The sequence below is a fragment of the Mercenaria mercenaria genome, chromosome 17 (assembly GCF_021730395.1).
Source record: "Mercenaria mercenaria strain notata chromosome 17, MADL_Memer_1, whole genome shotgun sequence".
Taxonomy (NCBI): Eukaryota; Metazoa; Mollusca; class Bivalvia; order Venerida; family Veneridae; genus Mercenaria; species Mercenaria mercenaria.
This window is the reverse complement of record NC_069377.1, coordinates 59573557-59601420: the sequence shown is the minus strand read 5'-3', so window position 1 is coordinate 59601420 and position 27864 is coordinate 59573557. Positions and strand designations below refer to the sequence as shown.

At 34.6% G+C, this 27864-nt stretch overlaps 1 protein-coding gene across 1 annotated transcript in view; it reads right to left on the bottom strand.

Moving 5' to 3' along the window:
- The window catches only part of LOC123536112 (LIM domain only protein 3-like), a 154348-nt gene extending 126816 nt beyond the window's left edge, over positions 1-27532 (bottom strand). Inside the window, exons 1-2 of the mRNA XM_045318936.2 lie at positions 26735-27532; positions 9736-9786 (exon numbers count right to left, since the gene is read on the bottom strand). Of these exons, the coding sequence (XP_045174871.2) occupies positions 9736-9786; positions 26735-26945 (262 nt within the window). The 5' untranslated portion in view covers positions 26946-27532. The remainder of the gene's footprint in view (positions 1-9735; positions 9787-26734) is intronic.
- Positions 27533-27864: the final 332 nt, after the last annotated feature.

Sequence of the window (27864 nt, the reverse complement as noted above, 5' to 3'; positions counted from 1 at the left end):
GGGTTAAATTTCATGGACTGACACAAACACAATACCCATAAAAGTAAGTTCCCTATGAAAATTAATGATTACAGAATATTGAGCTGACACTGTTTTTATGTAATGGTGACCTTCACCTTGACCATTTGCATCAGAACCTTTAATATACAGTCTAACCTGTACTAACGGTCACCTCCGATCAGCAGTCACCTCCGTTCAGCGGCCATTTTATGACGCCCCCGACGGATTTTCCTCTATTTTATCACTTTATTCAGTGGCCACCTGCCATCCGCGGCCAGCGGCCACCGAAATTGCCTCCTGACCGCCGTATTTGACCCCTTTCAGCGGCCATTTTCCTTCCAAAACCTATTATTTTTAGGCAATAATCGCTGAAGATACTCAATTTTTGAGAAGCACGTGATTGCTAAGTTTCGCGTGACTTCACTATAAGAACGACACAATGACCTGAGCTTCTCAATTAAAACTGATAACCAAAGGTGTAATCCCCTTTTTGTTATGATCAAATGGCCAGAAATTATCGGCAATTAGCGTGTCACCTCGTGTCAATTTTGTTGTTCACAGTTTGACCTCGGTTAAAGATAATACTCGATAACTAATTAGTAGCATAATATTTGTGATTTTTTTATACTTCTGTCATCACAATACTATTAAAATTTATACGAAATGAATTGTGTTTGAAAAAAATATAAACCACTCTATCTTTTACGGAACATAACGGTAAATCTTAGATTTTAGCGTAGACAATACGCGCGGAGAGTAGCTTCCCTTACCAAAATGGCGAAAATTGTAAACAAACTTGTTTTGAAGTTAGAAAATTGTCTGTAGTAAAAAAACCACGCCGGAGTTTTAGATTGCTAAGAAGACCATTCGTATTGCGAAGGCAAATGCACGTCATTGTATCCTGGTAAAATAATAATGGAAAACCCAAAAAGAAATGGGCCTAAAGGCTAAACTGGTCAGAAGTCTGAAAAATACATATATTGGCTGCACCTCCGATCAGTTGTCACCTGGCTTAAGCGGCCAAATTGTCTGCTTCCATTGGCTGGCTGCTTAAGACAGGTTAGACTGTAATTCATTCTGGCCAAGTTTTGTTTCAACCGATCGTTCCAAGTGGTTATATTTTAAAAAGTTATAAATCAAAAAGAGCTCATAACTGCTCTGATCAAACTGTCTAGCTGTGAACAGTTACCTTACAGACACTGTACAACTATGTATTCTAAGACTTAATGTTATGCAATTTGACATTCTTTGGATGTAATTTATTTATCTGGGTTTTACGGCGCACCAACACAGTATAGGTTATATGGCGCCAAACAGGACTACAAATTTTGGTTCCACATCTCATTTACATCAAAATAAAAACATGAGGTATGGAAACAAAATTTGCATACCTGCTGGAATCACAGAGTAACTGCAAAATCAAGTGTTAAGACCCTACTAGTCGCCTCTTACGATGGGTTAGGCAGTGGTTCCAATTCTTTTCATAAACAGATCCTCCCAGAACCACATGGGGCTCTTTGAATGTAAATGTGGATGCAATCGCACACATGGCTTTCTATAACAAGAGGACCATGATGGTCCTGAATCGCTCACCTCTTCCCACATGACCCAGTTTTGAGTATAACGTTGTTTTTTCTATTATTTGACATAGTGACCTAGTTCTTGAGCTCATGTGACCCAGTTTTGAACTTGATCTAGATATTATCAAGATAAAAATTCTGACTAATTTTCATGAAGATCCATTGAAAAATATGGTATCTAGAGAGGTCACAAGGTTTTTCTATTATTTGACCTATTGACCTAGTTTTCAAAGGTATGTGACCCTGTTTTGAACTTTACCTAGATATCATCAAGGTGAACATTCTCACTAATTTTCATGAAGATCTCATGAAAAATATGGCCTTTAGAGAGGTCACAAGGTTTTTCTATTTTTAGACCTACTGACCTAGTTTTTGAGTGCACGTGACCCAATTTCAAAACTGACCTAGATATCATCAAGGTGAACATTCAGATCATTTTTCATGAAGATCCATTGAAAAATATGGCCTCTAGAGAGGTCAAAAGATTTTTCTAATTTTAGACCTACTGACCTAGTTTTTGACTGCAGTTGACCCAGTTTCAAACTTGACCATGATATCATCAAGATGAACATTCAGACCAACTTTCATACAGATCCCATGAAAAGTATGGCCTCTAGAGAGGTCACAAGGATTTTTTATTATTTGACCTACTGACCTAGTTTTTTAAGGCATGTGACCCAGTTTCAAACCTGACCTAAATATCATCAAGGTGAACATTCTGACCAATTTTCATGAAGATCCATTCAAGGGTATGGCCTCTAGACAGGTCACAACGTTTTTTCATTATTTGACCTACTGACCTACTTTTTGACGGCATGGGACCCACTTTCGAATTTTACCTAGATATCATCAAGATGAACATTCTGACCAATTTTTATGGAGATCCATTCACAAGTATGGCCTCTAGAGAGGTCACAAGGTTTTTCTATTTTTAGACCTACTGACCTAGTTTTTGACCGCACATGACCCTGTTTCGAAACTGACCTAGATATCATTAAGATGAACATTCAGACCAACTTTCATACAGATCCCATGAAAAATATGGCCTTTAGAGAGGTCACAAGATTTTTTTTATTATTTGACTTACTGACCTAGTTTTTGAAGGCACGTGACCCACTTTCAAACCTGACCTAGATATCATCAAGATGAACATTCAGACCAACTTTCATACAGATCCCATGAAAAATATTGCCTCTAGAGAGGTCACAAGGAATTTCTATTATTTGACCTACTGACCTAGTTTTTGACGGCACGTGACCCACTTCCAAACTTGACCTAGATATCATCAAGTTGAACATTCTGACCAATTTTCATGAGGATCTCATGAAATATATGGCCTCTAGAGAGGTCACAAGGTTTTTCTATTTTTAGACCTACTGACCTAGTTTTTGACCGCATGTGACCCAGTTTCGAACTTGACCTAGATATCATCAAGATGAACATTCATACCAATTTTCATACAGATCCCATGAAAAATATGGCCTTTAGAGAGGTCACAAGGTTTTTCTATTATTTGACCTACTGACCTAGTTTTTGATTGCACATGACCCACTTTCGAACTTGACCTAGATATCATCAAGGTGAACCTTCTGACCAATTTCCATGAAGATCTTGTGAAATATATGGCCTCTAGAGAGGTCACAAGGTTTTTCTATTTTTAGACCTACTGACCTAGTTTTTGAAGGCACGTAACCCAGTTTCAAACTTGACCTAGATATCATCAAGGTGAACATTCTGACCAACTTTCATAAAGATCCCATGAAAAATGTGACCTCTAGAGTGGTCACAAGCAAAAGTTTACGGACTGACGCACGCACGGACGGACAAACGACGGACACCGCGCGATCACAAAAGCTCACCTTGTCACTTTGTGACAGGTGAGCTAAAAAGCAGAAAATACACTCAGAGAATACTTAGTTTGCATATTATGATATTACAGATTTACAACCCTGCACAGGCCAACAACTTCTGCTCAAAATACTGGAGAAAAACAAATTCATGAAAACTCAAAACTGAATCAATTAAACACTTTTTTCCAGTCATATATGATTGCAAAGACAATTAATTCCAATTAAAGCTATCTGAAATAAAAGTCAATTACCTGATAAAATTATTTGTTTCTAATTGTTCTTGTCAATTTGTATTGTTAGTTAACTCTTTGATAACGACAATTTCAAGATCCATTTTCAATCATTTAAAGGGTCTTTCTTTACAGACATTTTTGGTGTCGAGACCCAGCTTAATTCCCCTCTCAAGGACTTTTAAAACTTTTTCTCCAAAATTTTTACTAACATTACCCACCATTTTTTACATAATTATCTATTTTAGCCTAAACTTTGTACCCTATATAAGCCTTAACATTTGAAACACAATGAATTGGGCTTTTCAAACAATGTTTTCTGAAATGTAACATACGGGTTATAAAACAATAACTCTTTTTTGATGTGATTTTCTCTATATTTTAACATTTAAGGCATAATTTTACCCTCCTAATGGACCTATCCCCATTTCTCCAAAACTAAAGATTCAGACTTTGATGAATACAGTCTCGGGATCACAAGAATCAATAGAGTGAGCCTTGGTGCTAGAACCACTGATGCCCAATGAAGCAGTATTTCACTGTGCAACAGTAAAGTTAGAAAATGTATCTAAAATAAATCAAGAGATAGAATATATATTATTTCTTGAATAGTGTGTGTGAAAGCGTCATAATACTTCCAAAAGAATAAAAGTAGACTGTAATATAAATATTGTAAAAGTTTCAAATATGACACATCGATAAAGCAACAAAAAAAGAAAAAGGAAAGGAACAATCACATTATGAGATCAGGTTTCGAACAGAGGTTAGAACAAGGGACTGCTATAAAGAAAATTGAATTTGTCCCTACAGGTAATTTGTAATTTATCCTGTCACTTGCAGTATTTTTGACCTGATATGAGGGTGTCGTATATCTTTCTTGATATACGGTCAGTTGACATGTGACCAGTGATATACGGTCAGTTGATCATGTGACCTTATGATCGATATTGTTGTCATAAGAAATTTTGCATTGAAACCATCACCACTATGCTGGAAATGTCTGAACTTAATGTCAATAAGTGGTCAAATAATGAGTTTTTATTCAAAAACGAAGAAGTTATAGCGATTTTTAATTGTAACCACATTACTGCATCGGTGATTACTTCATTATATAAGTGACGTCATTACGAATAATGTCGTTAAAACGGTTGTCGCACACTTATTTTTGTAAAATAAATTGCCAAATATCAGAAAATGAAGTAATAGATTTGAAACAGTATAGATCTTCTGAATTCATTTATCTACAATCTATCTCGGTTGCAAAACCAAGATAGGTAAAGGGAGGTAATAAAAAATTTACAAACTTTAATTTCTAATGCATTTCGGCTAAATATATAATTGTCAAAAAAAGCACCTTTTACATTGTAAGGAGAACACTGTTAAAACAACGCTCACAGTAATATTGACATAATTATGCTCCTTGACAAGGTTTTGTAGAGAGATCATTATTTGGGAATTCCAGGATCACAGAAACGAAATGAATTTTTAAATTGCTCAAACTATTTAGTTAACAGATCTCTTTTACGGAAACAATTTAAAGTTTTCTACTACAACTGGAACTTTCTTAAACTAGAACTATCATTAAATGTGATTAATACCCCCAGATACTGCTTTGTAAAGAGGACTCCCCAAAAATGTGAATACTCTTATTTTTCCTATACCTCTAAAGTTAGACCAGAAACTGTTCTGTCTACATTTTCAATTTCTCTAAATTGGGAAGACATATTTCTCCCTGCAACACTTCCTTTAAATCTGTCACATTCAGTCTCAGATAATATAAACCGCATCCTAACAAAAGTTGCAATCGAAGTGGGGATGAACCATGGTTGCAATTTATCGCACCTTATAATTAACTTGTGGTAATTTTCAGCACTTCGGCAAATCATTTTGTCAAATTTAATCAACACTATGGTGCAGATAAGATCCAGCTTCTTCCAGGCTAATAGCCATCCTCGACAATTTACACAATCTTCGATAAATACATATCTTCGCAAGAGTATTCGAGTCAATAAAAGTAAATTGAAAACAAGCAACTTTTCTCACATCAGCAATTAAACTTTCTTAATTGTATTTATTCAATGGATTAAATCTTACCAATTGGACACCCACATGATTAATGTTTCACACTACAGGGCTTAAATTTCATTCCAAATTAAGACAATTTCCGAATATCTTCATTCAAAGTCGGTTAAGGTTACCTTATTTCGTTCTAATCAAGACGAGGAATCTCGTGCACCATCTTGGGACACTAAACAACCCTCTCGAAGCAGGAACTTTCAATTAAGGCTTAACGAGCACAGACATTAATGTTCATCATCATATTAGGACAATTGTGGCTATCTTTACAATGAAATAGGTTAAGGTTACCGTAATTTACCACCAATCAGGGACAATATCTTAATTAAGGTATGAAGACACTTATAGGGAAAACAGGAACTTTGAAATTACCCTTAATTGTTCCAATCAAAATTACCAATTAACCCTGGAGAAATATCCTGTAGAGTTGTGCAAAAATGTAAAAAAAAATTTTTATCAATAGAGAATTACTGAATTTAGTAATACAGGATTTGCCTTGGACAAAAACCTCTCCCATTCAATAAATGCTTGTTAATTTTGTTGGAGTTTAAGTCATTTTAACACTATTTAGATCAAATTGTTTTTTACTAGCTTTAAGGGTGGAGGATTAGACCCCCACATGTGCTCTCTAAGCATTATTTCTTGAACAGGCACCTGGGTAGAACCACCATCATTCCGTAAACCAGCTGGATGGCTTCCTCACCTGAAGACCCAAGCTAAAGTTTGAACCCAATAAGGTGATGGGCAAGTGATTCAAAGTCAGTGACCTTAATGCATATTTAATCACAATGCATCAATAGTTTTAATAAATTTTGTTTTTAATAGCCAGCAATCTGATTTCTTCAAAGTTACAAGAAGAAATAATTTAACCCTTACCCTGCTAAATATCTATAATGAACTTGTCCATCTTTCAATTTGGACAGTACCATTAACTGTTAAAAGGGGTGCTAACCAAAAAGATACTGACTGAATAGCAAACAGTGCAGATCTTGATCAGACTGCACTGATGTGCAGGTTGATCATGGTCTACACTGGTCGCAAAGGCAGAATCACTTGAAGCCAGCAGGCTAAAGGTTAATAGCAAAAGAATGTTTCCAAAATTTATATTACCTCCCTTTAAGGCAAAACATGTTAAGCATTTAGCTGAAAGCCTGTAACATGTTGAAACATGTCTTTAACAACAAGAGCTGTCACAGGAGACAGCGCGCTCGACTATTTCGATGCTGGATAGTGAAACTGGGCACATCTGAGGAAACTGGACCTGTCACTGGAGTGTTTAATGACTCCAATAGCTGGAGTCGGTGTCAAAAATATCAAGTAATAAGAGAGGAAAAGATAAAGTGTATCAAAATACTATATAAGTATAATTCTAAGCAAAAAGGGGGCACAATACATAAAATATTGGTGCAAGAGTTATGCACCTTGTGTCATATGATGTGGGTGATGATGTGGAAATACTTCTTCAAGTTTGAATCAAACCCATTTCGTAATAACTGAGATATAGTGAAAATGCATCAAAATTAACCTTAAATTCTAAGCAAAAGGGGGCATAATTCATGAAAAATTGGTGCCAGAGTTATGCACCTTGTGTCATAATTATGATGTGAGTGATACGGTGGAACAACTATTTAACCTGAAATTCTAAGTAAAAAGGGGGGATAATTCATGAAATACTGGTGCAAGAGTTATGGCCCTTGTGTCATATGATGTGAGTGATGATGTTGAACAACTATTTCAAGTTTGAATCAAATCCATTTAGTAACTAGAAAGATGCTTTTGTAGAAAAGTGCATGTCCCCCCCTCCCCCTCCCGAATACATAGTCATATAAGCAGGAAGTCAATAGGGGACAGGAGCAAAAGTCTAAGCCACACTGATGACTTGCAGCAATTGGAATCATCTATTTGGCATGTCCAATCATTCCACAAAGTTTCAACACTCTGGGCTAAGTGGTTCTCAAGTTATGAATTGGAAACTTTTTTCCAAGTTCAAGCCCCTGTGACCTTGACCTTTGATTGGGTGACCCAAAAATCAGTAGGGGTCATCTACTCTGCATGTCCAATCATCCTATATAGTTTCATTCTGGGTCAAGTGGTTCTCAAGTTATTGATTGAGAAGAATTTTCTTTATTCAGCCCCCTGTGACCTTGAATTTTGATGGTGTGACCCCAAAAACTATAGGGGTCATCTACTCTGTAACTTCTATCACCCTATGAAATTTGAAGGTTTTAGGTCAAATGGTTCTCAAGTTATTGACTGGAAATGGATTTCCATGTTCTGTTTGTTGCAACCTTGACCTTTAATAGAGTGACCCCAAAAATGATAGGGGTCATCTCCTCTGTAAGTCTTATCATCCTATGAAGTTTCAACATTCTGGGTCAAATGGTTCTCAAGTAACTAAACAGAAATGCATTTCCATGTTCTGTTTGCTGCGACCTTGACCTTTAATAGAGTGACCTTAGAATCAATAAGGGTCATCTACTCTGCATGTCCAATCATCCTATGAAGTTTCAAAATTCTGGGTCAAGCAGTTCTCAAGTTACTGACCAGAAATGTTTTTCCATGTTCAGGCCCCTGTGACCTTGACCTTTATGGAGTGACCCCAAAATCAATAAGGGTCATCTACTCTGCATGACCAATCATCCTATGAAGTTTCAACATTCTGGGTCAAGTAGTTCTCAAGTTATTGATCGGAAATGGTTTTCCATGTTCAGGCCCCAGTGACCTTGACCTTCAATGGAGTGACCCCAAAATCGTTAGGGGTCATCTACTCTGCCTGAACAATCATCCTGTTAAGTTTCAACATTCTGGGTCAAGTGCTTCTCAAGTTATTGGTCGGAAAAGGTTTTCTATGTTCAGGACCCTGTGACCTTGACCTTTAACGGAGTGACTCCAAAATCAATAGGGGTCATTTACTCTGCATGGCTAATCATCCTATGAAGTTTCAACATTCTGGGTCAAGTGGTTCGCAAGTTATTGATCGGAAATGGTATTCCATGTTCAAGCCTCTGTGACCTTGACCTTTGATGGAGTGACCCCAAAAACTATAGGGGTCGTCTACTCCATAAGCCTTGCCACCCTATGAAGTTTGAAGGTTCTAGGTCAAATGGTTCTCCAGTTGCTGATCGGAAATGAAGTGTGACGTACGGAGGGACAGGGCAAAAACAATATGTCTCCCCCAGAGGGGGTGGGGGAGACATAATAACTGAGATATAGTGAAAGTGCATCAAAAATTAACATGAAATTCTAAGTAAAAGAGGGGATAATTCATTAAATATTGGTACCAGAGTTATGGGCCTTGTGTCATATGATGTGGGAGATGATGTGGAACAACTACTTTCAGTTTGAATAAAATCCATTTAGGAATAACTGAGATAGAATGAAAGTGCATCAAAACTTTAACCTGAAATTCTAAGTAAAAATGGGGGATAATTCATGAAAGTGTGAGAGTTATGGCCCTTGTGCCATATGATGTGGGTGATGATGAGGAATAACTATTTTAAGTTTAAAGCAAATCCATCAAGTAATTACAGAGATAAGGAGAAAAAAGAGAAAGTGTAAAAAAACTTTAACCAAGATGGGGACGTGGAAAGATGCTGACGCCGATGCCGGGGTGAGTAGGATAGCTCTCCATATACTACTTATAGTCGAGCTAAAAATTACTTACATTTTCATAATGTTTATCATCTCCTTTAGTATCTAATTACTTTATGTATTGAGCCAAAATTCCTGTTTTCTCAAACAACACATGAAGAAATATTTCAGTAACACTTACTTTTTCATGGTTTATATTATTTCCCTTGAAGCTTAAAATATAAACTACACTACATCCCTTTATGGCTTAAATACAGTAACTGTAAACAATGTTACTTCCTTTTATAGCAAAAATACAGTAAACTACCTATATTACACCCCTTACTCAAACTGCAGTATTACCTCCCTTCATGCCACAAAATGTAACTATATTACTTCCCTTTATGCACAAAGAAAAAGTTCACTCACCATCAACATGATCTTGTTGCATAAATTCTTCATTATCTTCAGTTGTTTCATCTGGAAAATATAAAAACAGTTTAAACCTATTATAACCAGCAATCTACCTGAACAATACAGAGAACAAACTGAGGTAAGTCATCTAACCTAAAAGATATAACAACAAGATACAAAATTTTATTTAAAGCCAGGCATAAGTACAAACAACATTTGCTATATATGCATCTAGGCATAAGTAAAATTGGCTATATATCCAGTACAAACAACAATAGCTATGTATCCAGGCATAAGTACAAACAACATTAGCTATATATCCAGGCATAATCAACATTAGCTATATATCCAGGTGTAAGTAACATTAGCTATATATCCAGGCATAAGTACAATCAACATTAGCTATGTATCCAGGCAAAAGTAACATTAGCTATGTATCTAGGCATAAGTACAATTAACATTAGCTATGTATCCTGGCAAATGTAGCACTAGCTATATATCCAGGCATAAGCAGAAACAACATTAGCTATGTATCCTGGTAAAAGTAACATTAGCTATGTATCCAGGCAAAAGTAACATTAACTTTGTATCCAGGCATAATCAACATTAGCTATATATCCAGGCAAAAGTAACATTAGCTATGTATCCTGGCAAAAGTAACATTAGCTATGTATCCAGGCATAAGTACAATCAATATTAGCTATGTATCCTGGCAAAAGTAACATTAGCTATGTATCCAGGCATAAGTACAAACAACATTAGCTATGTATCCAGGAAAATGTTACATTAGCTATGTATCAAGGCATAAGTAACATTAGCTATGTATCAAGAAATCTGTTACATTAACTATGTATCCAGGCATAAGTAACATTAGCTATGTATCCAGGCAGGCATAAGTAACATTAGCTATGTATCCAGGAAAATGTTACATTAGCTATGTATCCAGGCAAAAGTAACATTAGCTATGTATCCAGGCATAAGTAATATTAGCTATGTATCCAGGCAAAAGTAACATTAGCCATGTATCCAGGCAAAAGTAACATTAGCTATGTATCCAAGAATATGTAACATTAGCTATGTATCCAGGCATAAGTAATATTAGCTATGTATCCAGGCAAAAGTAACATTAGCTATGTATCCAGGCAAAAGTAACATTAGCTATGTATCCAAGCAAAAGTAACATTAGCTATGTATCCTGGAATATGTAACATTAGCTATGTATCCAGGAATATGTAACAATAGCTATGTATCCAGGCATAAATAACATTAGCTATGTATGTCCAGTTATCAAATATCACAAAGACATAGCACATTAATATGTACAAACAGTTTAGCAGAATTATAAATTATCAATGGGCATAGTTGAGACAAACAGAGCAAAAGCATAAATCATAACTAAGACAAGACAATATAAATATGCTGGCTGATTACTGTGGAGTTATCTTGTTGTCAGAGCTAAAATATGACAATAAAAAAACTGGCAAAATAACCTACTAATTTTGTTGTGTTGTTGAGTTGGCATGTTTTTGCCTTGTCAACACAATAAATTTTAACATTCAGAATGCCAGTTCTTGAATCTTATGTTCCTGAATGTAGAATATACAGTTTTTAAATCTTCAGTTTCTAATGTCAAATTTCTGGATGTCAAGTTTCGGAATGTTAAGTTTTCCAGTGAAATTTGTTGAGACATAAAAAATTAGTTATTAGAGACAAAAATAAAACTAATGGCATTGGATAATACTATCCTCTTAATTAACTTGTTACGTGATTAATTACATACATTATATACTTAATAAGTAAATAAAAAACTAACACATTGTAATATTAAACAAATCTTTTTGTAAAGTTTTTGTGTGCACAGGTGAGCTAACTTTCAAAATTACCATAGTTACATGCGACACCTACATGAACACGTCTATAAATGATGTATGCCTTTAATAAAGTGAGAATTACCATTTACAAAGATTATTAAAACAGGCCAAAATTCGTTAAAAGCAGACAGATATTTTGAAAGCAGAAACAAATTAAGTCAAGCAATAAAACACAACTCTGCAGGCAGTTTTAATCATTTCTTAAACTGCGTTCTGGCAAGATAAAATTAAAATACTTTGGTGCAGATGTATAAATGTTCAATTGATAATTGCCAATTACTTTTTTTGTAATTTTCTTTTTCTTCTTCTTCTTCTTCAAATGTGTTATGTGAGCTATATTATAGCAGTAATTTTTAGAAAAGCAGGGAAAAATATTTGCTTTAGAAAGTATGTGTTATTAGATTTGTAAATGATTCTTGTAAAATAAGGTGGAGTCTCTGCCTGAATGATTAAGGTCTGTTGACATCAAATCACTTGTCCTTCACTATTGCACTGGGTTCAAAATTTTGCTTGGGGTGTAAGGAAGCCATCCTATTGGCTTACAGGAAGTTGATGGTTTTACCCAAGTGACTGCCTGCGCCTGAAATAATGCTCGGATGGGAAACTGGTGGTCTAAACTGGAAAGTGGCCATATGACATATAACTGTATCAGTGAGACGTTTAAACCCAGCCAAAGTTTTCACTACAATCTGTCTCACAGATATAATATTTATACACTCTCTTTCTTTTAACACTCTCTGTCTATTGGATATAATACACTTACCCTCTCTGTCTCGCAAATATGTCTTTAATACACTTTCTTTAAACACTCTATGACACACCCACCCTCTCTGTCTTGCAAATATGACATTTGTACACTCTTTCTGGTAACACTATCTATTAAATGTGACACACTTACCCACTCTGTTTTGCATACATGACACGCCTATGATCTCTCTCTCTTTAAAATGACATACCTACACTCTCTGTCTCATAGACAAGATACACCTATTGTCTTTCTTTGGATATAGCACATGCACCTACATCAACATTTTTCTGGGAAATGTGTTGCAATCACAGTATACATATTCATCAAAAGATATGCATTTGTAAACTATATTTCTTGAAATCTTTACAAAATTAACAAACAAAGAAAAGGATTGTCAAATAAATGTAATGTGCAACGAAAATATAGGTTGTTAACATTCTATCTTGTGTCAAATTTTTGCAAGGCTTAGAAGTTCCCTACATTTAAATTGAATTAGTTTGGAAATACTCACAATATAATGTCGTTTCCTTATTAAAGCCCTCAAAAACTGAGATATTATGGTTTTTAGTAAATATAAACTAAACTTTATTATTATTTATTAATTTAAATTTAATTTATTATTTTAAGATGCAAGTTTTAACAATTATAGTACTGTAGATACCCATGTATAATGTGCACCCCTGATTTTAGCCCAAATTCCTGGGGAAAAAAATTGTTGGTCAATTTTTGAGGTGGACAGAAAATGAAAGTAGAGTTTACATCACCACTGGTAATAAATTTACCTCTGCGGCGGAGAGCAGCATCGGTCTCACAGGTACTATCGATTTTTGTTTTCTCGAAAATAAAATATTATGTTTGTTGTTTCTTTTTTTTTTAAATAAAATATTATGAATGAATAGAAAGCAATTGTTTCAATATTTTGGAATAGTATCTTTCAAAATGACATGAGTTTCTCAATTCAAACCGATAACAAAAGGTGTATAATGCGCACCCATGATTCGGGGATGGTCCCGGAGGGTCAAAAAGTTGCGCATTATACATGGGTATCTATGGTACTACCATACTGCTGGCATTCAGTTATGATCTTCAGTGACTTAATTTTTTTTTCTTTTGAAAACTGGGGTGGGGCGCTTTTATTTGGAGAAGGCAGGGGATTTTTTTACCAGGAGGGGAAGCGGCCCAGGCTTGTAATTTGGGGAAAAATAGCTCGGTATTTACTATTTGGGCAAAGAGGAATAAAAACCTGATGTAAACTCACATTTCATATTCGGTGCATTATGTCACTTGTGATGTCACTTTTTATGATGCTCACATTTCATATCCGGTGCATGATGTCATTTGTGACATAATTTCTTACGACACACATTTCATATCCGGTGCATAACATCACTTGTGACATCCATTTCATGTGTGTAAATGCATTTATAACAATGTAACCAAGAAGAACAACTTTTTATCATTTTAATATATCATAATTACATGTACATATGTGTATGTAAAAAAAAAGAAGATTAAAAGATTTGCATCAAGAAATATGCACTCTTCTTTTGCAGAATATTATGCTGCCCTCCAAAAGTTGCACAAACTTTGACTGCATAATTTCTCAATATAAATCTAAATAACCTTATAATAAATACGGAGTATTGGGAATAGAACAAAACAAAATCCTCACAAGAAATTCTGAATTTACAGCCATCAAGCTAAAATTCTTTACAAACTTTGAAAGAAAAAGTTTCGAATGAAATCTGTCTTTTTCAGAATATATTGTACATAGAATGTCTGTACAACAAATTAGCATAATTGCCTTTCTGCGAACTTATAAGAAAGTAATAACGTCCCTCAATAATACATTCTAAATTCTTTAATAACAATATATCAATAAATATCCAAACACGGAATCTTACCACTCAATAATGTGATTATAAAAAGTTCCCGCATTTACGTGAATGCGAAACAGGAAATTGGGTTGCTTCTCTTTGCATTAATAATGCTCCAACTAATTTCCTCGAAATGAACACTGTTTTTCGTAATTTGGACCATTTCAATCAGAGTGAAAGGTCTTTGTATCAGCTTTTGCGGCAAGAAATATAGCCGTCCCAATATAATCATCGGTGGGCTTAATCGGTGAATTAGCGAAGAAAATTTTCTAATTTGCGATAACAATCTTATAAATGATGGCGAATATTTATAACAGTCATAAAACTTTGAGTTAATCAGGTTTTTTGCAATATGCTATGGATTTATGGCAAACTAAACATGCAATATTTTCTCCCATCACCTGCAAGTTCCTTGTTTAGACAGGCGTAAATTATGCGAGTTTTCTTCAAATTTAATAACATAGCTATGATTTATTTATCTAATTAACTGTCAATCATATTCTCTATAAATACTGTAATATATAAAGCTGCGATGAAAATATAATTATTCCTAAAAAGGAAATATCTAACGGTGAAAAGAATGAAATCTGCTATTCAGCTAATTTACTTCCTGGGTAGATTAATTTTAAAACCAAATACATCAGTTTATAGCAATTAAAATGAGCCATAAACAATAATTTAAAGGAAAATTATTTTCATGAAATACTGACATTTTTTCTTTATTAAAAGGAGTTTTTATCCATTGTAAATTGTTAACTTTCAATTCACAGCATCACTCAAAATACGTCAATTTTGCAAAGAATTTTCCTTGCACATTCTGTTTTTTGATGCTGTAGGTTCTAAATATGTTACCTTATTACAAAACAGCTTATTCATCTGAAAAATGCATGATTGTTCTTTTACCTAAAATATAAATTATGTCCCACCCACTCAAAAATTCTGCCTATGACAAAAAGAGAAACTATCCACTTGACCTCTAACCTATTGGTAATCCATGAACTTGAACCAGAATGAACCTAAATGTTGTCTCAATGGGTTGAATATTTTCAACCAAATATAACTAGAAAATGCTTTTGTAAAAAAGCGCATGTCTCCCCCAATGCAAAGTGATATAGGCAAGAAGTCAATAGGGGTCAGGAGCGAAAGTCAAAGAGACACTGATGATTGGCTGCAATAGGGATCATCTACTTGGCATGTCCAGTCATCCCGCTAAATTTCAACACTCGTGGCCTGGTGGTTCTCAAGTCACTGTTCAGGCTCCTGTGACCTTGACCTTTGATCAAGTGACCTCAAAATAAATAGGGGTCATCTACTCTGCATGTCCAATCATCCTATTAAGTTTCAACATTGTAGGTCAAGTGGTTCTCAAGTTATTTCCAAAAAATGATTTTACATGAACAGGCCACTGTGACCTTGACCTTTAATAGACTGACCCCAAAATCAATAGGGGTCATCTACTCTGCATGTTCAATCATCCTATGAAGTTTCAACATTCCGGGTCAAGTGGTTCTCAAGTTATTGATCGGAACTGGTTATCAATGTTCAGGCCCCTGTGACCTTGACCTTTAACAGAGTGACCCCAAAAACAATAAGGGTCATTTACTCTGCATGAACAATCATCCTATGAAGTTTCATCATTCTGGGTCAAGTGGTTCTCAAGTTACTGACCGGAAATGGTTTTCAATGTCCGGGCCCCTGTGACCTTGACCTTTCACAGAGTGACCCCAAAATCGAAAGGGGTCATCTACTTTGCATGTACAATCATCCTATGAAGTTTCAACATTCTGGGTCAAGTGGTTCTCTAGTTATTGATCAGAAATGGTTTTCAATGTTCAGGCCCCTGTGACCTTGACCTTTGACGGAGTGATCCCATAATCAATAAGGGTCATCTACTCTTTATGACCAATCATCCTATCAAGTTTCAACATTCTGGGTCAGGTGGTTCTCTAGTTATTGATTGGAAATGGTTTTCAATGTTCAGGCCCCTGTGACCTTGACCTTTGACGGAGTGACCCCAAAATCAATAGGGGTCATCTACTCTTCATGACCAATCATCCTATGAAGTTTCAATATTCTGGGTCAAGTGGTTCTCTAGTTATTGATCGGAAATGGTTTTCAATGTTCAGGCCCCTGTAACCTTGAACTTTGACGGAGTGACCCCAAAATCAATAGGGGTCATCTACTCTTCATGACCAATCATCCTATGAAGTTTCAACATTCTGGGTCAAGTGGTTCTCTAGTTATTGATCAGAAATGGTTTTCAATGTTCAGGCCCCTGTGACCTTGACCTTTGATGGAGTGACCCCAAAAACAATAGGGGTCATCTACTCCAGCAGCCCTACAACCCTATGAAGTTTGAAGGTTCTAGGTCAAATGGTTCTCCAGTTATTGCTCGGGAATGAAGTGTGACGGACGGACGGACAGGGCAAAAACAATATGTCTCCTGGGGGAGACATAATAATCTTTGAAGGGATTAAAAAGATGCTGTATAGATATAAAATTACAAATAAATGACCTTTGATCTCACTGTACAAATTGACCTTAAGTAGCTCACCTGATCTTGACCCCTGACCTTGATTCTGACTAAGTTTTGTAAGCATCTATCAAGCAATTCTTTAACCCTTATCATGCTGGACACGAATGATTCTGCCTTTGCGACCAGTGTAGATCATGATCAGTTTGATCCTGATCTGCACTGTTCGGCATTCAGTCAGTATATTTTTGGTACGCATCCCCTTTCACATTTAAACATAATGTCCAAATTGAAAGATGGACCAGTTCATTATAGACATTTCGCAGGGTACTGGTTAAAAGAGGCTCCTAAAAAATGTTGGTAAGTCTAACAGTTACTGTGGCCTCACAGATTCATTTGAATTGTCTTGGGAAAGGACCATGCAAGAAGCTGGTGACAAAGTTAATCGAGTATCCATGAGGCAGTGTTGTAAGTTTTTTCTTATTTTTTTTTATTCAGTACATCCCACTGCAGACACTGGTCATGATTGCGGTCCTACTAATATTTCTATACTGAGAATTAAAATTTTCTATAGAGATTAAAGCATCTATAAGATATAAAAATCAAATCAAGTGTGTTAAGTCAATAAAGATGTGGCATTTATATAAAATCTTACACTTTTTATTTGTTTTTGGTTTGAGGGTGGGTTGGGGGTAGGTTTAACGTCACACCAACACAATTATAGGTTATATAGCGACTTTTCCAGCATTTCATGGATAGAACCACAAACCTGATTGACATAAAATTTGTCACATGAAAGAATTCTGCACTCCATTTGAGGTTTCAACTGCATGACTATTGTTACTGACAGGTTTTCAACATATTTTAGAGAATATGTGAGTATTTTTTTCATAAAAGTGAAAAAACAGATCTAAGAAAGACAACTCCAACAGAATTTAAAATACAAGTTCAATGTAGTAATTGAAACATACATGCTTAAAATTTGCAAAACAAATATATTTAATTAAATTCAATACTTATCTATAAAAAAATTTACACCAGTAGACTCATTTCAAAACTGAATCTTTCTTATTTTTTCACTATTTATTTCTGTTTATGGAAAAAGCTGCAAGATTCCCAAGCTGAGAGGTAGGGTATAATTCACTATAATACCACATAATTATGTGAGAATCATTGTCATCCACATCATTCAACCCAATCATTATCTACTTAGCCCTAAATTTTCACATGGCACTAAAATGTCATTAATTTCAACTCTAGCTTACTTTACACTGTGAAGTCATTTTCACAATTTTGCACCAGCTGCAAGCACAGTTATAAGCACCATGAGAAACCCAACATAGTGGCTTTGCAACCAGCATGGATCCAGACCAGCCTGCACATCCGTGCTGTCAGGTCAGGATCCATGCTGTGTGCTTTCAAACCCTATTGCAATAAGAGAAACCGTTAGCGAACAGCATGGATCCTGACCAGACTACGCAGATGCGCCGGCTGGTCTGGATCCATGCTAGTCGCAAATGCACTATGTTGGTTTTCTCATCGTGCGGCCCAATTTTATACTGGCACTTCCAGGGTAGGACAGTAGGTAGTCATAATTATTCTTAAACATTTTATCTTTTTTTTTTTTAATTTCTACTTTTTTATTTTCTCTGTCTCAGCAAATTCACTCCTATAGCTCTGATTATGTATGCTTTGAGAAGAAAAGAGGCATATCAAATATGAATAACCACAGGAGTTAACTCATGTGAACAAAATATTGAGCCTGATAGTAGGTAGTCTATATTGTGATGTAAATATATCACTTTCATTTCACTCCAGCAATAAAAGTCCGAAAAACTGACAAACTGTTAATATCAGAAAATAATATAAGAAAAACAAATTTTTCCATTTGCTGAAGCTAATATATTTATCTTGACGTGAACTTACATGTTTTTTTTAAGGCTTAAAATAAAATTAAGTTTGTTTGACCTTTACCTACCGACCCGATAAAATTGCCCCGACTCAAATAATTTTATTGCATTCCAGAGAAAAAAAATATTTTTATTTTCTTATCAGAGGGAAAAACTGATTTTGGTGCTTGAAACTGGCGATTATATAAATGCGTAAATAATTATGGCAAGTGAGAATCGATAAAGCAGAATGTTTATTATCTCATGTATTCCCAAAACATGTCAACTTTGCCGATAACACTGCCTAAGACCATAGGATGCAGACGACAATCAAACCACTTATAACCGGAAGGCAATCTGACAAAAGGACATAATTTTACAAATCTAGTATCTAATTTACCCGCGAAACGTAAAGTATACCAAAACGTCATGCCGGTAATTTTCCATTCCACGAGCACGTGCCACCTATCGTAATATCTAATTTCCATCGCTCAACGTTACTTTTGTTTACACATACACAAAAAACGCGCGTAGTGCATTCATTTTTTGTTATTATCACAACAATATTTTTAGCACCGCTTAAGAAGTAATATAGTTTGAATTCTATAACGATTTTAATAAGATATCAACAGGAATGTAAGCAAAATTCTATCAAAACGGTCAAATTCAAATTTAGTTCTTTGTAAAATTTCAAACAGTGCGATCTTAATTATTTATTTCTTTCTAAGGGTAAATAAATGATAAATTCTATGGGCATAAAGTTCAGACTTTTGACCAGAAAGTACAAAAAACAGAATAAAAAAAATCTTAAATAATGAAAAAGCGTCAGCAATTAAAATACATGGCGTAAAACGATTTTTGGCAAACAGATTTATGTTAGTACGGCAAAATAGGTAGGATATCCACAATTATCGTTTGACACATTTTCACGGATGGTAAATGCGCAATCCAATTCCCACTGGAAATACGCTTAAAATGGGTTGCGCGGCTTCCGGTGCTGGTGTTGCGCATGAATATATACAAAATTGAGGTAGGTGGGTTTTTGTTTTTGTAAATAATGACACATTTACAAGTGTTTTCGTAAAAAGCAAAATGCTATTCGACACAAAAATGAACAAAGATCATATGTTTGAAATACTAAATTATTAATTTAAGAATCAGCCCTGATATCACGAAAACTCTGCTGGCTGTAACTGTCAAAAAGTATGGAATCACGTAAAAAGCTAATTTTCTAACTCTTGTGCCTTTTTTTCCGGAAATGTGACGCTTCTAATGATCAAACACGTTTTACAAACACGTGTAAAACAGTCACGAATATTACATACACTTGAATTAAATGTTGCTTTTGGGGGAAAGATTGGCGAAAAAACAATCGGGAATGGGGTTGCATCATGATGTATACGAGCAACTCCACTCCCGGTGCGCAACCCCATCCCCAATGATTTTTTTGTCAATTATGTCCCCGTAAGCAGGATTTGAAGCAAATGATTTTGATATCCGTTACTTCATAACAGTTGAGTTATCATAAAAAGCATCAGATGTCCTCAGATTAGGCATATCGCGGGCTTAGCGCAAAACGGTTGTAACTCCTTCTTTATTTCATATCAGTTACAACCGTTTTGCGCTAAGCCCGCGATATGAAGTCAGAAACTGCTATTTTTGTTGGTTTCATACTTTTTTCACGCTTCGTGTCGCCAGAATTTTTGTGACAATAGAGCCGAATCATAAATTACAAACCAGATATTTTACATATATGATGTATCATCATATTTGTGTCGAATAGCATTTTCCTTTTTTTCGAGAAAAATTATTCTTGTCTCATACTAAGCAAAATCATAACTTCACATACCTTAATTTCGTCTTTTTTTACGCACAACACTAGCACCGGACGTCGCGCAACCCATTTTAAGCGTATTCCCAGCGGGAATTGGATTGCGCGTTTACCACCTGTGATTTACCTGTCAATTTATACAGGATATTGAATTCATACAGGATATTGAATTCGCTTTAACAAATTAAAGAAGAAACTTTTTTATTGATTAATTTAAAGAACCGAGGCGGTATGATCAAACAGTGATGTGTCATATGGCGCGAAAACATGACGTAATTCCATGACAATCTCGGGCAACTATACCGCTAGATGCCATGATACCGACACACTTCTTTTAGCTCTTCGAAGGGGGTGTTAATTGATGATAAAAACAAGGACAATGACTAAGTTTATCAACAGAATAATTACCGATAATCGTTTACGCTTTTTATTTCGCTTTCAATATTGGGTGGATCGTGATTATTTATGTCGATATTTTTGAGACACTTTACAAAATAATCATTTTTCGGGAAATAAGTCTTGAGCAAGTGAAAATAGCTAGTCCTAACACTTTTGGAAAATACGGTAGGGGCTAGACTTTGATTATTAATACTATCGATGCAGTCATTATGGAGAGCAACTAGATGGTGGAGATTACAAAAATACAGTGAAAAAAAATGTCTGCATTGAAAAGGAAATTTAAGAAGAACAAATATGATTGATTACAAAGGAAACATAGTGTACATGAGAATATTATTTGTCTACTATGTGTTAAATTATATTTGAAATTTGCTTGTACATAATACTGCTTTCATAACAGTGACAGTATTGCGGCGAGTGTGATGGGAAATTTAATTATCTGTGAAAATATATTATAAACTGACTTAATTGTTGATTTCAAAATGTCTTTAATCAGATATCGTTTTGAAATGCATTTGTTCGAAGTGAGAAAATCAAAATTTCAAGAAATTGACAAGAGCGTAAATGTGTTGAAATATTACAGGCTAGATAGTTTAAATATTTTAATTTTCTTATGCCAGAACAAAGAGCTATAAAAATCTTATACTTCTTTTGCCAGGACAATGGCATAATAAATGTCTGATGTCGGAAAACCCAATCTTGTTTCTGTTCTTAGTAACATGACCAATATGTGCAAGTAGCTTGAAGCTAAAAAATCATCACTTATGCTTGCATACTGCCATAACCATTGTAAAAACCTTCTAAAACTCATAAAAAGTTATTATCTATTGAATTAAGCATCAAACACTTGTTGAAAATAAGCTGTAATTCAATAGTGCGTTTAGATGCCAAATATCGCGTATTTTCACGACTATATTGTTGTGTACTTTTAATTAATTAATTTATTTATTTATTTAGGTTTTACGGCGCACCAACACAGTATAGGTTATATGGTGCCAAACAGGACTACAAATTTTGGTTCCACATCTCATTTACATCGAAATAAGAACATGAGGTATGGAATCAAAATTTGCATACCTGCTGGAATCACAGAGTTACTGCAAAACCAAGTGTTAAGACCCTATTTGTCACCTCTTACGATCATGCATGGGTAAGGCAGTGGTTCCAATTCTTTTCATACACAGATCGTCCCAGAACCACATGGGGCTTGTACATTTAAGCGCAGATGTAGTGAAAACAATCATGAAAACACTTTTGATATATATATAAAGAAAAAGTGTAGACATGAAAGATACTCAAAGACTTGGTGAACTTTGCCTTATGTGCAAATTAAGTCTGTGCCCATATTGTGTGTGCATGAATAGGGCTAGGGGTTTATATATTGCAAGCATACATTTAACAGAGCATCTGCAGAGATTATCTGCATGCAATAGGTATTAATAGACTTTATTACTGAGGCAACAAACATTTAAAAAACTAAAATATAATAAAATTATTTACCTACCTACCTACCCACTGTAAAAATACTGGGTCGGTAAAGGTCAAACAAACTTAATTTTAATTTAGGCCTAAGCCTTTTCTACATTAAATCTGTAAAGAAACATTTATAATATATACATGATCCTTCAGGATTTAGAGCAAGGTACAGGGGTTCTGTATTTCTCCATCTACATCTATTTCAGGCCATCATAAAAGATACAGGCAAAGAGGTTTAAGGCAATTTTAATTTTAATAATAACTTTAAAGTCAACCCTAAATTTCAGACACTTCAGACAACGTTGACGAAAACATGCTTTTGCAGAAAATGCAGCTGCAATATTAATATATTTTTAAAGACAAGAGAAAAGAGGTTTGCAGCAAAATAAACCTACATGAATTTGACGCCCATCAATGATATATACAATGTTCAATTTTGCCCAGCTTTAGAATTTATGAATACATATTACCTATAATAACTAATTAATTTAATAAATCATGTGCGGTTTTGTAATTTGTGTGCAAACAAGAAGATATTACCCAATTTTTCACAGTCACATATCTATCATCAGCTGCAACATGACTTTTGCTTAAATTTATACCTCACAGTAAACCAAATAAAAGAATAAGTTTTATTTCAGAGAGAGGAATATGTGAACAATGAAAACAGGTTTCTATAGAAATAGCAATCTAGGCAGTTGTCTCCCTTTATGATTTAACCCAGCACAGGCCGTTCCATAGCTAAGCATCTGAATGATAAACTGTGATTAATTTGACGATAAACCACAAAAAGGCCTTGACTGTTTTCATCCTTCAATGAAATATTTTTAAGAATTATGCTCGACTTAATTTTTCCGATTAGTAATGAAGTGGACGTCATGCGACCATTTAATGCCATTATTGAACTCATAATGCTCTCCTACCAGTCTGTGTGTCAACTGTTGTTTATTGCAGATGACTTTCTTCTTTGTTTAACCGGCAATCAAATTGCGCCATGTTAGAATTTACAATTTCTTTTTCCATCCAATCAGTTTAACAGCTTTTTAACCCGTACCCTGCTAAATTTTTACAATGAACTTTTCCACATTTCAGTTTGGACAGTAAAGGGGTGCTTACCAAAAAGATACTGACTGAATGGCGAACAGTGCAGACACATCTGTGCAGTCTGATCTTGGTCTGCACTGGTCGCAACGGTCTGTGTTTAGACCCTGTGTTTTGTTCATAGGAGATAACTCCTGAGGCTATTCAAATTTTGTATAATTATGTCCCTTTTCTTCTCAAAACACTGGATAATCAGAGCCAAGACTGATGAAGTTAGAATATATAACAGAATTATTTTTTCTAAAAACAAAAAGATTATCTAGTCTGTAGCCACACTTATATAATGGTCGCAAAGGCAGAATCACTTGCCACCAACAGGTCAAGGGTTTTTAATATGATGTCATAATTCTATATACAGGTATATAGAATATTTTGTTTGCTTCAGTGTTAGCCTCAAATATCTTTCAGCATGTGAACAACAGATGAAAAATGTAGTTCCACTTTTTCGTGATAGTATATTTCTCTATTCAAACTATTAACTAGAAGTACGTTATGTTATAATGCAAATTAATAATAAAATAAAATGGAACTTTATGTAATGTGTGTCTTTATAACGTCTGTAAGTTGAGAACATGTCTTGTGCAATGTCATTTTTGTTTATGCCTGTCTGTTTCCGGTGTTGAATTTTGTTGCAAAATGTGCATTTCAATGTAATTAAGCATAAAATAAAAAGAAAATTAGCTGTTTTGAGTGATATGGAATATATTTCACCTATATTGAAAAATTTTTCACAATTTCACCTGAATTAGAGATAATTTTCACAATTTCACCTAAATTAGAGAAAATTTTCACAATTTCACCCGAATTAGGGAAAAATTTCACCTAAATTAGAGATAAATTTTACAATTTCACCTGTTCTGTCAGCTTGTGAGCTGTTCCATGACAAAACCTGTATAAGTGACAAAAAATTAAAATTGTGATAACAAAATAATCGTAAAGAACAATTTGTTTTACCTTTAAAATCTGAAAATTTGAAGAAACTATCTTCACTATTTCAAAACTTACAGTCACCTAAAGCATCTAGAGATGTGACGTTAAGAACGTCATGAAAGCAGTATGATGTTGTCGGACTTGGCATATATTTTTCAAGTCATATCATATTATGCGTATCACTAACTAAACATCATACGTTTGAATATTTACAAACAGTTTAAAATGATTGACTGAAAAATAACTTAACCGTGTATTCTGGTTTCATCACAAGCCTTTTACCTATACACCTCTATAATTCTCATGGTGCATGATGGGTGCTTTTGAATTTAGTTTGCCATCACAATACAAATAACATTTATTTGTAAAATAGGGTAGTTAGATAAATGAATTACAATATACAGTTTCTAGTTTCTGCATGAACATAAGAAAAACAATGATTTTCCAGTATTTTAAACGATTTATTATGCAATAATTATATCATGTCACTAATACAGGTTTTCTCATGGAACAGCCCATATGTTTGTTTGTTTGTTTTGGGTTTAACGCTGTTTTTCAACAGTATTTCAGTCAAGTAACGGTGGGCAGTTAACCTAACCAGAGTTCCTGGATTCTGTACCAGTACAAACCTGTTCTCCGCAAGTAACTGCCAACTTCCCCACATGAATCAGAGGTGGAGGACTAATGATTTCAGACACAATGTCATTTATCAAATAGTCAAGGAGAACATGCGGCCCGCCCGAGGATCGAACTCACGACCCTGTGATCTGTAGACAAACGCTCTTACCTACAGAGCTAAGCGGGCGGGCACTAACAGCCCATATGTAATAAATTGGCTAACTTTGCAGTAAGATATCATTTAAAAACATTTTATGTGTTTAGTTGGGTTCAAACCACACTGGGACCTATTGCAAAGCCATGAATTGCACTAAATATTCCTGGATGATTTGAAAGAAGTCCAAAAGTGGTTTATACCGTTCTATTTGCACAAAAAATAACATTCAGTCCTTATATATCTACATCTTTATAGTAGTTTGCTACAAAAATAAAAGGTCTGCTTCCATTAGAAATTCAAAATAAACGTCTGAATATTGATCTTTTCAACATCTTCATAGAACAACCAAAAATATCCCCTCTCTTCCAATAAATTTTAATACAGTTCCTGATAATTATTTGAAATATCCTTAAATCCAGGAAATAAAATCATATACATGTATTCAGTTTTGATCTTTAACACCAGAAGAACTTGTTTGAGCTTGTACCAAATGTGCTTTTTGAAATTTTGAGCTCCAATTTTGAAAGATTTTTTTAGAAGAAGGCCATTTTGTTAATGTCTTTAATGAATGACGTCAGATCACATGTGAATCTTCCAGAAAGGCCACTCCTGATATTACTGCACCAATGTTTTATCTATCTATGCAAAACATGTAGTGAATTTTAATATTATACTGTATTCATTTAAAATGTATAATATGTACATGTTCAACAGAGTAAGGTATTTTAATTTTACATTAAAAACAATGAAACATTCTTTTTATCAATACTTTATACCAAATTTGACCCATGTAGCAGTAAATCCGCTTGATATTTTTCAATATGCGAAATTAAGGTTCTTGTAAAGGTTTGGAACCTCCCTTCAGGTGAATTTTTGTTTTAGTTTTTTACGCCACATGGGCATTTGTTATTCATAAAGAATACACCAAGCTGTTCATAATAAGTAGGAGAAACTTTCAAGGCAGGCTATTTTCAATCTAACAACACATTTTGTCATAATGTACTTTGACTGTTCACATTATATTTTGCAGAAGATATCAAACATCTTTTTAAAAGTATTTTATCATTACTTTTATGATTATTGTGTGTCTAACATATTTCTCCAGGTACTCCGGGAGTTGTAAGTGTTACAAACCATGTACATTTAAAAAAAATGCAAAAATTGCAAAATGAAAGTGAAAGTACAGCTGTCAAAATGACAAAAAAACTGCAATGTTTCAAAAAATATTTAAGATAACTAGTTTTCTTTCCAGCAGTTCCAGACAAGTATGAAAGACACACAAAAAAACAAATTTAGAGAAAAAATGTTTGAAAAAGAAGTTTGATATCTTCTACAAAATAGAATGCGGACAGTCAAAGTACGTCTGTTGTAAGACAAAATACATATTACCAAACAAGGTGACCTCCATAGAAAGTATTTTTTTACTTCTTCTGAACAATTCCGTATAAGCTATGAATATTACGGGTCTGTCAGGTATAAATTTCAAAATGAAAATTTACCAGAGGAATGGTCTAAAAAGCTTTACATGATCCTTAACAGATATATTTTACTGTATAAAAAAATAAAACTTAGAAAACACTGCAGAAATCGTGCATATTTCTCCATTTGAAATAACAGCTTGCAATTATATTTAACACAAAATACCTTTTTCTTGATCCAGCAAAGCTTGCACTGATTGTTCTGTCTCCAGGCAAGCACTTTCATCCAAATAATTTGTCTTCGTTTCTATAGCAACATCTATTTGACCTTCAACAAAATTGGAACAAAGGTCAAGGTCAGATGATGTCATATTAGGCTCAAGTTTAGCAAAGCAAATTTCCTGCTCACTTTCTGATACATTTTTATTTAATTCCATTTTTGCTGATATTTTCTGTGTATTTTTCAAATGAACTGCAGGTAATTAAAATCCACTTAGCTCATTCAGAAATCAATCACAAATGACTAACACATCTATAGTACAAATTGCTTGCAAACTACACTTCAAACACTGTTATATATAATATAGATGCATTTGAAAACAATCATAAAGTAAAGGTTTTTCAGATCTTCTTCCAGATTTTCTTATGCCGCCCAATCAGCGACCATACAATTTCATATTAATATATTAAGAGATTTTTTTATTCAATTGAAAACATTAAGGAGCTAATATCATGGTGACTTTTTCAGTTTATCTATAGAATATTTCTATTTCCTAAAACACAACACTACTTATATATGTTAATCCTGCCTTAATCCAGATTATCTTCAAATCTCCACAAACTGATTTTACAATTTTAGTGTCTGTTTGAAGGGTATAAGCTGTCATTAAACTGTAAGTAATTATCAACTGGTATCAAATACACTCTTACATGCATTAATTTCCATAATTTTATTATCACTTAATTACTATATTACTGGTTAAATTGTTAAACTGGCAGAGTCTATTATTTCTGCAGATAAATGAATACAGTTTTACTAATTATCTAGGATATTGTGTCAGCTGAACAGATCAATAAAGGGGCCTCCGTGGCCGAGTGGTTAATGTCCCTGATCCTAATCACTTGCCCCTCACTGATGTGGGTTCGAACCTCACTGAGGGTGTTGAATTCTTCATGTGAGGTAGCCATCCAGCTTGCCTACGGAAGGTCGGTGATTCTAACCAAGTGCCCGCCAGTGTGCTGAAATATTATGCAGGAAGGGGCACTTTGGGTCTTCCCCCACCATCAAAGCTGAAAAGTCGCCGTATTACCTATTACTGTGTTGGTGCGACGTGAAACCCAACAAAACAAGCAAAC